The sequence below is a fragment of the Lithobates pipiens genome, unplaced genomic scaffold (assembly GCF_037356315.1).
Source record: "Lithobates pipiens isolate NorthernLeopardFrog02 unplaced genomic scaffold, aLitPip1_a1.2 Scaffold_23, whole genome shotgun sequence".
In the NCBI taxonomy this organism is placed as follows: Eukaryota; Metazoa; Chordata; class Amphibia; order Anura; family Ranidae; genus Lithobates; species Lithobates pipiens.
This window is the reverse complement of record NW_027507785.1, coordinates 44570184-44581935: the sequence shown is the minus strand read 5'-3', so window position 1 is coordinate 44581935 and position 11752 is coordinate 44570184. Positions and strand designations below refer to the sequence as shown.

General features: G+C 39.7%; 2 protein-coding genes across 2 annotated transcripts in view; one reads left to right on the top strand and one right to left on the bottom strand.

Annotated features, from left to right (window-relative positions):
• The window catches only part of HEMK1 (HemK methyltransferase 1, mitochondrial release factors N(5)-glutamine), a gene marked incomplete in the record, with an annotated part of 21619 nt that extends 16461 nt beyond the window's left edge, over window positions 1-5158 (bottom strand). Inside the window, 4 exon segments of the mRNA XM_077451506.1 lie at window positions 2315-2397; window positions 3580-3662; window positions 3665-3773; window positions 5039-5158. Coding sequence (XP_077307632.1) covers window positions 2315-2397; window positions 3580-3662; window positions 3665-3773; window positions 5039-5131 — 368 coding nt within the window.
• A 1566-nt stretch (window positions 5159-6724) lies between these two features.
• Window positions 6725-11485, top strand: CUNH3orf18 (chromosome unknown C3orf18 homolog). The gene is given in 5 exon segments (XM_077451507.1): window positions 6725-6823; window positions 6826-6947; window positions 8977-9002; window positions 9418-9529; window positions 10235-11485. Coding segments are annotated over 5 exon segments (369 nt in total). The 5' UTR covers window positions 6725-6795; the 3' UTR covers window positions 10316-11485.
• Window positions 11486-11752: the final 267 nt, after the last annotated feature.

Sequence of the window (11752 nt, the reverse complement as noted above, 5' to 3'; positions counted from 1 at the left end):
AATAGGAACCCTGCGATGGGGGAGGCAACATGGCATGAGATTATTAGATTAGTACTCTTGAGGAGCAGGGTCCTCCTAACCTTCGTGTATTCAATTTAATTATTTGTATTGTCACCGAACTGTCTCCCTATATATTTTAAAGTGCTGTGTAAAATACTGGTGTTATATAAATCCTGTATAAAAAAAAAAAAAAAATTATATATATATATATATACACACACACACACATACACACACTTTATCATAATAATAGTAATAAACAAAAACAAACATAACAAAATCCTGTAAAATAATAATAAACAACATGTAATCCTGTATCATAATTATATATATATATATATCTCTATCTCATGTATAATATTATAGTAATAATAATAAATATTTATATATAAATAATTATATATAAATCATGTATATTATATAAATCCGGTATCATAATAATAATAATAATAATAATATTATAAATCCTGCACAAGAATATTATTAACATTAATATATAAATCATAATAATAATAATATATAAATTAATAATAAACAAAAAACATGCAAATCCTGTAAAATAATAATAATAAATAACATGTAAATCCTGTATCATAATATCAATATATATATATATATATATATATATATATATATATATATATATATATATATAAATCATGTATAATATTAATTATAGTAATAATAATATTATATATAAATAATTATATATAAATCATGTATATTATATAAAATCTGGTATCATAATAATAATAATAATAATAATATTATAAATCCTGCACAAGAATATTATTAACATTAATATAATAATCATAATAATAATAATATATAAATAATAATAAACAAAAACATGCAAATCCTGTAAAATAATAATAATAAATAACATGTAAATCCTGTATCATAATATCAATATATATATATATATATATAAATCATGTATAATATTAATTATAGTAATAATAATTTATATATAAATAATTATATATAAATCATGTATATTATATAAATCTGGTATCATAATAATAATAATAATAATATAAATCCTGCACAAGAATATTATTTAACAATAATAATATATAAATCATAAATAATCAAAACCTGTATAATAATAATAATAATATATAAATAAATAGACAAAAACATACAAATCCTGTAAAATAATAAACATGTAAAACCTGTATCATAATAATAACTATATATATAATTCATGTATAATAATAATAATAGTAATAATAATATTTATATATAATTAATTGTATATAAATCAGGTATAATAATAATAATATTCTGTGTGGGATTTATATTATTAACAATAATGATAATATATAAATAATAATAATAATCAAATCCTGTATAATAATAATATTATAAATAAGGATATATAATCCTATATAATATGTGAAAATCGAAATTCTGTATAATAATATAAATATTAATATATAAATCCTGTACAATAATAATAAATGATATATACTGTAAATCATGTATAATATATAAATATGTAAATCCTGTATAATATTAATACATAAATTATGTACAATAATATTAATAACTTATAATAATAAAACCCTAAATAATATATAAATAATGATATATAAATCCTGTATATATATATATATATAAATCCTGTATAATATAAATATATAAATCCTGTATAATAATAATAAATTTATAATATACACTGTAAATCCTGTATAATATAAATATTAATATATAAATCCTGTACAATATTAATAATAACTTATAAATAATAATAATAAAAAAATATATCCTTTAAAATCGGTTGCTGCCCGGCCTATGGGGGCAAACTACGGACCTTTTGTCAATCCGGGTAGATGTCTTATGACGCGCTTGGCTGTGGGGCCACGCAACAGTGTGATCTGTCACCGGCTGCTTCCACCAGACACAGCCAATGACTGATCACTGTACCGGCCCGCTGCCAGGACCATGTGACCACTGTGACCTATCACAGCAGGTGACATGACAGTTGTAAAACAATGAAAGGCATCCTTTCAAGCCATCCATTGTGTTGCTGGCTGCGATTGGTCACAGCGATCACAAAAGGTATAGCTCTGGTCACAGTGTGTTAAAAAAATAAAAAATAATAATAATAATTATTATATATATATATATATATATATATATATATATATATATTAAAAAAAAATATATATTTATCAGAACCCTAAAAACAGACGACCATATTGCCCTAAAATGAAGTGAAGGGCCACTTCAGCATGCCTTAAAGGTGCCCCTTGGATCTATGAACCAGAGACCGCCTCTCCTTGTCATTTTCTGTCATTACCTCTTCAGTCGCTCCTCCGCCATCTTCTCTATGCGCTTCAGTTGATCTTCAGAGACCCGGGAGCGACCCGGGCGCCGGGCCAGACCCCGAAACTGCAGCCAACAAAAACAAAAAAACAGAAAAGTGGAACCGTCAGTGAATGAATACCTTCCCGACACGTCACAATATACAGCAACCTAGTCTGCTGCAGGCAGGGGGAAGCATTCCCTCGGTCTCCTCTCTCCCAGAGATCAGACTGCAACATTGTAACTTTGCCGCCAGACACAAGGCGAGAGGCTGCAGCAGGGAGCCGATCATAATAAAGGGGTCCTTGAGCTTCATCCATTGACTTTGCCTGAGATGTCATCAGTCTGCTGCAGGCAGGAGGAAGCATTTCCTCAGTCTCTCCTCCCCCATGCTGCATTCACACCACCTGAGCGTAGCATCATTGAAGCGTTTTTCCGGGGTTTTTTTTTTTTGTGCATTTTTATGCTCGATTTGCGCATTTTTATACATCGTTTTGGATGGGCATTTTTTTTTTTTTTTTTTTTTTTTTTATTAAGCCAATTAGAGAAAACTATTATCTGTTACATCATGTGTTGCTTTTTTTAGCTTTTCCATGAGCTTTTATTTCTTTGATAAATATTATTATTCATTAAATTTTTCATTACGATAAGGGGGTTTATATTTATTTTTGTTAGGGTTACAATGTTATTACTACAACTACTATTAATACTACTAATAGAAATAATAATAATAATAATAAATACATCTAAAATAAATACACAAATAATCATAAATAGTAAATAAATTCAACAAATAATAAGAAATAATTTTTAAAATGAATATTCAATTTTTTGGTTCAGGGCTTTGGTGTTTATTATCATTAATAATTATTATAATATTTTATTAAGTATTTTTTAAGGTAGGGGGTTATTTTTTTTTTTTGTATTATTACATATTATAAATTTATTTTATTTTTTTGAGGTTCAGGTGTGGAGATGTGAACCGTCTCCATAGAGAATAATTTATTAATCTATTTATTTTCCCCCTCCAGCGGTTTGAGATTTGAGCTTCAAGCCACAAAACGCCGACTGTGTGATTGGGTCCCTCAGCGATCAGACTGCAACATTGTAACTTTGTAGCCAATGAATGAAGGTGAGAGGTTACAGGCAGGTGGGGGGGGGGGGGGGGGGGCTGTTCAGCTGCCACCAGCCATATAAAAAATTAATGGAGAGCCTGACGTGAAATCAGCGGATGGACGTTGATCTCCGCGCTGTGCGTGTCGTCCTTACCGTCTTCGCTCCAAGTGCATGCGCTATCAGAATCTCGCTGGATTCCTTCGGCTCCGGGATGCCGCCATCTTGGAAAACATCCGCCAGTGCCGCGCTAAGTTCTCAGCAGTCGCCCCGGCTGAGCCAATCCTCCGACACGATAGGCGGACCGCTCTGGCGAGGAGGCGGTGCAGGGGAGAGGTGATATTCATGGCCTGGAATGGAACAAACATGGAGGAGAGAACGGGAGGTTATTGAATAAATTTACAAAGACAAACTTCATGTTTTTTTTTTTTTTTTTTTTTTTTTTAAGGATGGAGGGGCCACTGGGGCCGAGGGCCACACTATAAGTACCCAAGGGCCACATGGGGACCACAGTTTGGGTGTCTGGGTGGGGTTATGTTTTTATAAATCTCTCCAAAAAGGGGACCTTCCTGTCCTTGTGACAACCATTCCTCCTCTATCCTATGATGTAGAGAGGGTCACAGGGACAGGAAGTAAGGTAAAAAAAACGTCCAAAAGCTGTCAATTAGACAGGAAGTGATGAGAAATCTCTCCAAAGGGGACCTTCCTGTCCTTGTGACAACCATTCCACCCAAATCCCCACCCTGTCATATATATATGTGTGTGGGGGGGAGGCTCAGGGACAGGAAGTGGGGGTCATGGACAAAAAATAATAAAATTATATATATATTATATATATCTATATATCTATCTATCTATCTATATATATATAATGCTGTCAAATAGACAGCAAGTAAAGGGAAATATCTCCAAAGGGACCTTCCTGTCCTTGTGCCAACCATTGCTCCCCCAACCTTCTATGTTTACGAGTCCCAGGGACAGGAAATGGGGGAAAATCTCCTCAATGGGGTCACAGACAGAGGAGGGGGGGAACCCTTAACGCTTTCAAATTAGACAGGAAGTGATGGACTTTCCTGTCCTGGTGACAACTGGGCTACCAAAACAGGAAGTGAAGTGACATCCTCACAAGGGGACACCGTATACAATAAAACAGAGGATCCACAAGTACTACAAGTCCCAGCATGGCAGCCTGGTGATGGACTACAAGTCCCAGGAATCCTTGGCTAGGGGGGATCAGTTCCCAGCACACAGCTTGCACTCCTTTTCAATGACATACCTGGCACCGAAGGGGGTCACTACACATGGAAACACTAAACTTCCGGTGCCCCCAGCATCCAGCCACTGCACATTGGTTCCTAATGTAAACAGTCAAACAACGTCATTCCCTCAACCCATTTCAGAGACAGCTTGAAACTACAGCACACGCTGCGACACCTAAACCAAACTGAGACAACAAACATCGAATTTTATTACGCTATCCTGTCTGAACACACGCTTCCGTCTTCACTAAGGCGCCATTTTGTCGGAGCCCCGCAACTCAGCCGAGCAGGTATTTCCCAGAATGCACCACGCGCATCGACGGACGCCGCTCATGCGTGGGATGGGGATGACTCACCAGCTGTCGTTGGCCCGCCTCGCAGGCCGCTGAGTGACAAGCGGACGAGCCAATGGGAGCTGAGAATCGGTGACAGCGGGCGGGGCTGAGCATCCAGGCACAGGAGGAACCCACTGGGCCCCCAAAAATAAGATTCCAGAAACAGGTGAAGGCGACCCCGGAGGGCCAAGGCTGCAACTGAGACCCCTGGAGAGGACCCCGTCCCCAGCTCCTCCCCCCCACCACCACCATCATCATCAGGGACTGATTGTCACAGGGGCAGGTGAGGGCTGCAACAGAACTACAAGTCCCAGCATGCCCTGCGCTAAGACCCCCCTCCCCAATACTGCACAGGGCTCGGGGGCCCCCTGTGCACCCCCTGCATGCTGAGACCAAGAGATATCATTATCCCCTATAATCATCATTATTGTTAGTGTCTTCTCCATTTACTATTATTATTATTTATTTTTAGTAGTAGTATTTTGTTTTTCTTTTTTAGTTATATTTTTTTATCATTAGATTTTTTTTTTTTTTTCTTAGCGTTATTTATTCTTATTATTATCGTTATTATCCATAATACCCGGCCCTTTCCATCTTTTATTTTTATATTATTATTATCATTATTTTTAGTGTCATACCCTTTTTTTTTCTAATATTATTCGTTTTAGTATTATTATTTTTTTTATTGCTATTGTTGGGTCAAGTTATTTTTTTTTTTTAAATTTAGTATTATTGTTATTATCACCTTTTATTTTAATATTTTTATTATTATTATTGTTAGCGTCTTGCCTTTTTCTTATCATAATAATATTAGTAGTAGTAATAATATTATTTTATCATTATAATTATTGCTATTGTTAGCACCTTGCCCTTTCCTTCTTCTTCTATTATTAATATCAACACTGTATTTATTAATATTATCATTAATATTGTCTAATGTTTTATTACTTTTTTGTAATTATTAATATATGAATAGTGAAAAATGTTATTATTATTTATTATTATGTTATTATTTGGTATAATAAAAAATAACTATATATATATAATATATATATATATATATAGAGAGAGAGAGGGGGAGATTTATATATACATATATATATATATATACACACACACACACACACACACACACACACACACACACACTCTTGTAAAAAAAAAATAATGACATTGTTATTTATTGATAATGTTGTTATTATTATCAATAATAATTGTATATTATTATTGCTATTATTAACAAAAATAATAATATAATATATTTTTTTTTAGATAAGCAATACAATTATTATTATTTTGTATTTATTATTAATGTATATTAATATTATTAATAATTATTACTGTATTTATTAGTATTTATCATTGTTTACTTTATATTGTTTTATTATTTTGCAATGATATAAATAGTAAAAAATATTTTATGTTATTATTTGGAAAAATAATAATAATATATACAGTATATACAGTTAAATATTATTATTGTTCAATAATGTTGTTGTTAATAATTGTAATAATATTAAATCATCGTATATGATTATTATTCTTGCTATTATGTAAAACAATAATAGTATAAAATTAATATTTAAAAATAAATAAATAACATTATTATTATTATTATTAGATTGTAATTCTTATATTCATATTTACTATATTAATATTATGTATTCATATTGTGACCGCGGTGTTCTTTGACTCTCCATCCAGCTTGGCGGATCAGAGACGTCGGACATCCCCGGGATGAGTGCGTTGGCGCGGCGGTTGCTGGTGACGGCTCAACCATGAACCACACTGTGACATCCCCGGTGTACGGGGCTCAACCACGCCCCCTTATAATGGCACCCGGGGGGCGGAGAATGTTGGATCCTCCACAGTGGGCACCTGGCTGCTCTCTCTTGGCATTGTCACTGTGATCGGATTGGCTGTGGCGATGGTGCGTAATAATAACCCAAATTTAGGCATCACAGATACACCCTACCGACCCAACATAGAGCGGCAGAGGCGGCCATATTGTGATGCAGATACGCAGCCCTTCAATTTACTGGACGCTAAAAAAGAGTGTTAGCTGTGCGGTTCCTGTAAACTGATTGGCTGCCTTCGAGTTGGGTCAGTGAAGGGAAGGCTACTAGTGTGTCCTGTCCCTCAGGGGCACCTCTGGATAAAGGCGCTGAACCTTCATGGCCGCCACCTGTAGGCCATATAGCTTCCTATAATCCCTCGTTCCTGAAAAAAAAACAACCCAGTGCTGCTCTGCCCGGGGTGGTCAGTTTCGGTGTTTTCAGGAAACAAAGTAACCGCCATCCCTCCCCCGACTCCACAACATGGCCAGATCTACCGCCATAAAACGCCGATATACATATAGTGTGCCGTGTGCGGTCAACCTTCTCTGGATCTATTTCACTACATATTTCACTAATTCTGACCCCCCCCCATCACTACACCCCTCCCCCCATCACCACGCTACACCCCCCCATCACTACCCTACAACCCCCTATCACTACCCTACAACCCCCTATCACTACCCTACACCCCTCCCCCATCACTACCCTACACCCCTCATGACTACCCTACATCCCCACCCACATTACTACCCTACACCCCCCCATCACTTGCCCCCCCCCCCCCCCCCACAATTGCTATCCTCTAACCACTCATACCACACCCCACTATTGCTACCCTCGAACCTCCCACACCCCCCCTGCTACCTACAACATCTCGTCCCATCCCTGCTACCCTCCAACCTCCCCCCCCCCCCGCTACTGCTACCCTCCAACCTCTCAACCCCCCGCGCAACCTCTACCCTTCAACCTCTCAACCTCCAACCTCTCAAACCGCTACCCTAAAACTTCTCATCCCATCCCCCCACAATTGCTACCCTCCAACCTCTTGTCCCACCCCCCCACTTCCACTACTCTTCAAACTCTCATCCCGCTACCCTCCAACCTCTCACCCCCCCCCCCCCCCGTGCTATCCTTCAACCTTTTGTCCCATCCCCCCACTTCCACTACTCTTCAAACTCTCACCCCCCCGCTAACCTCCAACCACCCCCTCCCCCCGCTACCCTCCAACCTCTGACCCCCCCCCCCCGGCTGCCACTACCCTCCAACCCCTCATCCCTCCGCAACCCTCCAACCTCTTATTCTCCCCCCCCCCATTATCGCTACCGTCCAACCTCTTGTCCCATCCTCCAACTTCCACTACCCTTCAAACTCTCATCCCGCTACCCTCCAACCGCCCCCTCCCTCCCGCTACCGCTACCCTCCAACCTCTCATCTCATCCCTTGCACCCTCCAACCTCTGACCCCCTGCTACCGCTACCCTCCAACCCCTCATCCCTCCACTACCCTCCAACCTCTCATCCCCCCTGCTACCCCTAACCTCCATCAACCCCCCACTACCCATGCTCTCCAATCTTTCATTCCTCCACAATCGCTACTCTCCAAACTCTCACCCTCCACCTTTCCCCCCAGCTGCTCACCGACCTCTCATCCCTTCCCCCAACTACCACTAAAATCCAACCTCTCCTCTCCCGCCCATGCCCCCCCCCATCATCATTACTACAACCATCCAACCACTTATTATCTTACACTACCCTTACTCTCCAACCTCTCGCTGCACCTCCCCCCCCCCAATCCTCTTCCACTACTGCAATCCTCCAACCTCACAACCCCGACCCCCCCCCCCCCCCCGGCCCCCTCTTCGGCCCCCACTGCCCTCCAAAGTCTCCTTTCTGCTACAATTGCTCAATTGCTCTCTTCTCTCCTCTTTTTATTACTATTACCCACTAATGGCTCTTTTTTTTTTTTCTTTCTCTCTCCCCGTCTCCCTCTATCTTCCCCTCAACCTTCCTCCACACCTCCTTCTCTCCCACCCTTTTCTCTCACCCCCCCCCCCCCCCCTTTACCTTTTTCTGCCCCCCCCCCCCCCCTTTTTCCATCTCACCCGTCCTATGGGCTCTGCAGGTTCTGTACATCAGGAAACAGAAGAGGTGAGGCTTCTCTCTTCCTTCTCCTTCTATTTCATTTCATTTTCTTTTGTTTTTCTGCTCGTTCCGTTTTATTTATTTTTGTAGTTTATAAATACATGACGTTTTGTTACCTTTGCAACCGTTTTAAATTTTTTTTTTTTTTTTTAAAGTTCTTGTTTATACCCAAAACTTTTTTTGGTTCCTTGTTTCCCGGCCTCCTCAACATGCTAATGACTTAATAAAAAATAAAAAAAGTCTTCCAGTTATTTTAGACCCTGTGATGTCATCGGCAATGAACCTCTTGCGTTGCATAGAGAAGCACATACACCCAGTGATGACGTCGCCGGGTCTAAAAGAAAGTATATGAAGTATCTGCATGGAATAGGCATTTCTCTGACTTTTAGTTGTCTGCGTTCTCTTCTCGCTCAGGCTGGAGAAGGCTCCGTCACCAGCTGATGCCGATGTACAACTTTGACCCGGCGGAGGAGCAGGAAGACCTGGAACAGGAGCTGCTGGAGCCGAACCGAGACCTCCAACCCCAAGGAAAGGTAGATACACGTCATTGGATGTTGTGTTTTTTTTTTTTTCATTTTCTTAACACAACTTAAGCAGACATTAAAAAAAAAATATATATTATTTTATAATTTTATTTATAATTAAAATACATTTTTAAAATATAAAAAAAAAAATATATATATAAAAAATATATATATATATATATATATATATATATATATATATATATATATATATATATATATATATATATATATATATATATATATATATATATATATATATTTTTATATTTAAAAAATGACATTTTTAAAATATAAATAAAATTATATATATATATAATATATATATATATATATATATATATATATATATATATATATATATATATATATATATATATATATATATATATATATGAACAATATTTACAAACACTGTGTAAAGCTGTCCATCATTTGACAACAGCAGTTATTACAGTTGCTATATCTACACAGCCACCCGGCTGTCATTTTGACAGCTAGGAATTGCCGGAAAGTGAGGGCACGTATGTGTACACACATCTTATGTACTTCCATGAAGGTTTTTTTTTTTTCGGTCATGTGTAGTATGCTAATTCTTCACAAGCATGTGCGTTCACAATCTGCCAGATGATTGGGGGTGGAGAGTGTGTCATCAAGGCTCCGCCCAGTATTTCCCCCTGTATGACCCATGTCCTCTCTGTGTTGGCATTTCAGGTTCTCTTGACCAGCCTGTGCCCGCTGCAGAGACCCACCCGACTGGTCTTCACGGACGTTGCCAACTCCATCAATGCCTGAGGAGGTTTGGGCACAGTGCGGTGACACCGGAGACTGCCGAACCGTGTCACTGTGACTCTCAGTGCTGTTTGTGTCATCGCGACCCCCCCCTCCCCCGGAGAAAAGGGAGTTGCAAGAGTGACCCCCGAAGGCGGGAGGGGGAGGGGGGGCTTTGTTTCTCCATCCCAGGAGGCTGCTGAATTCACCTGGAGCTGCTTGAATCCCAGATCCCTGTGAGTACCTTCGGGTCGTGGCTGCACCTGCCCTACATATGGGAAGAGAACTATATAGAAGAGGACTATATACACCCCGGGATAGCCGCTTCCTGACCTGAGTCTGTACTGTATGTATGCCGAGATACTGAGCAATGGCTACCTTGTAATATTCTACCCTGGCTGTGCGGTGACACCGTGGCTGTAAACTCCACCGCGCAGCGCCGTGCCTGTACTGTCTGTACTATGGTGGTGTATCCCGACTGTACAGTAACTGTCTCACAATACTGAGTCTGTAACAATGTTATCCGCCTCCATCACACAGCCTCGTGCTTGTACTGTCCACAGGGCCGCCATCAGGGGGGGTACAGCCCATACACATGTACTGGGCCCCGAGCGCCTGGAGGGGCCCGGGACCTGGCAACCAGGAAGTGTGCTGTACCATCAGTGGACAAGCAAAGGTGAATAGGCCAAAGGCTCCCCCCCCCATGGGCTGTGAACTACTTCAGCAGCAAAGGTTGCAGGTCCTGCTTCCCCTGCCCTGGCCCTGTGTGCTACGATGGTGTATTCTGGCTGTACAGAAAGGATAAGATAGGCAGAGCTGGGATAAGGGGTGGGCACAAGGGGCGGCTGCCCTGGGTGCAGTGTGTATTGTAGGGATAGAGGCGTCGCAACTTCCTTCTACTATAATGCTGACAGTAGTGACCGCGGCACGACTACTTCTGTCAGCCCAGCACTGGAAGGGGCGAGGAGTGGAGAGCCAGGAGTTGGTGGTCTCTCTCTCTCTCTCTCTCTCTCTCTCTCTCTCTCTCTCTCTCTCTCTCTCTCTTCTCTCTCTCTCTCTCTCTCTCTCTCTCTCTCTCTCTCTCTCTCTCTCTCTCTCTCTCTCTCTCTCTCTCTCTCTCTCTCTCTCTCTCTCTCTCTCTCTCTCTCTCTCTCTCTCTCTCTCTCTCTCTCTCTCTATCTCTCTATCTCTCTATCTCTCTCTCTCGAACATTTTCGCCACTTCCCCATTCGCTTGAATGGGGTCTTTTCGGCAAACTTGCCGCCTGCCGTTCACAATATTTTGCATAGCGTCTGCCGCAGCTGCAAAGCATCGCAACCTCGGTACTTGAAGACCCCCAGCTTAAAGGTGAGGGGGGTTACTAATAATGCAGCTCAATTGGGTATTTTAATGACCCGCCCCGCAACTACATGTCTAAACTTAGCCTAACACCATCACAATGTGCTGTCTGATTTGTGTGTG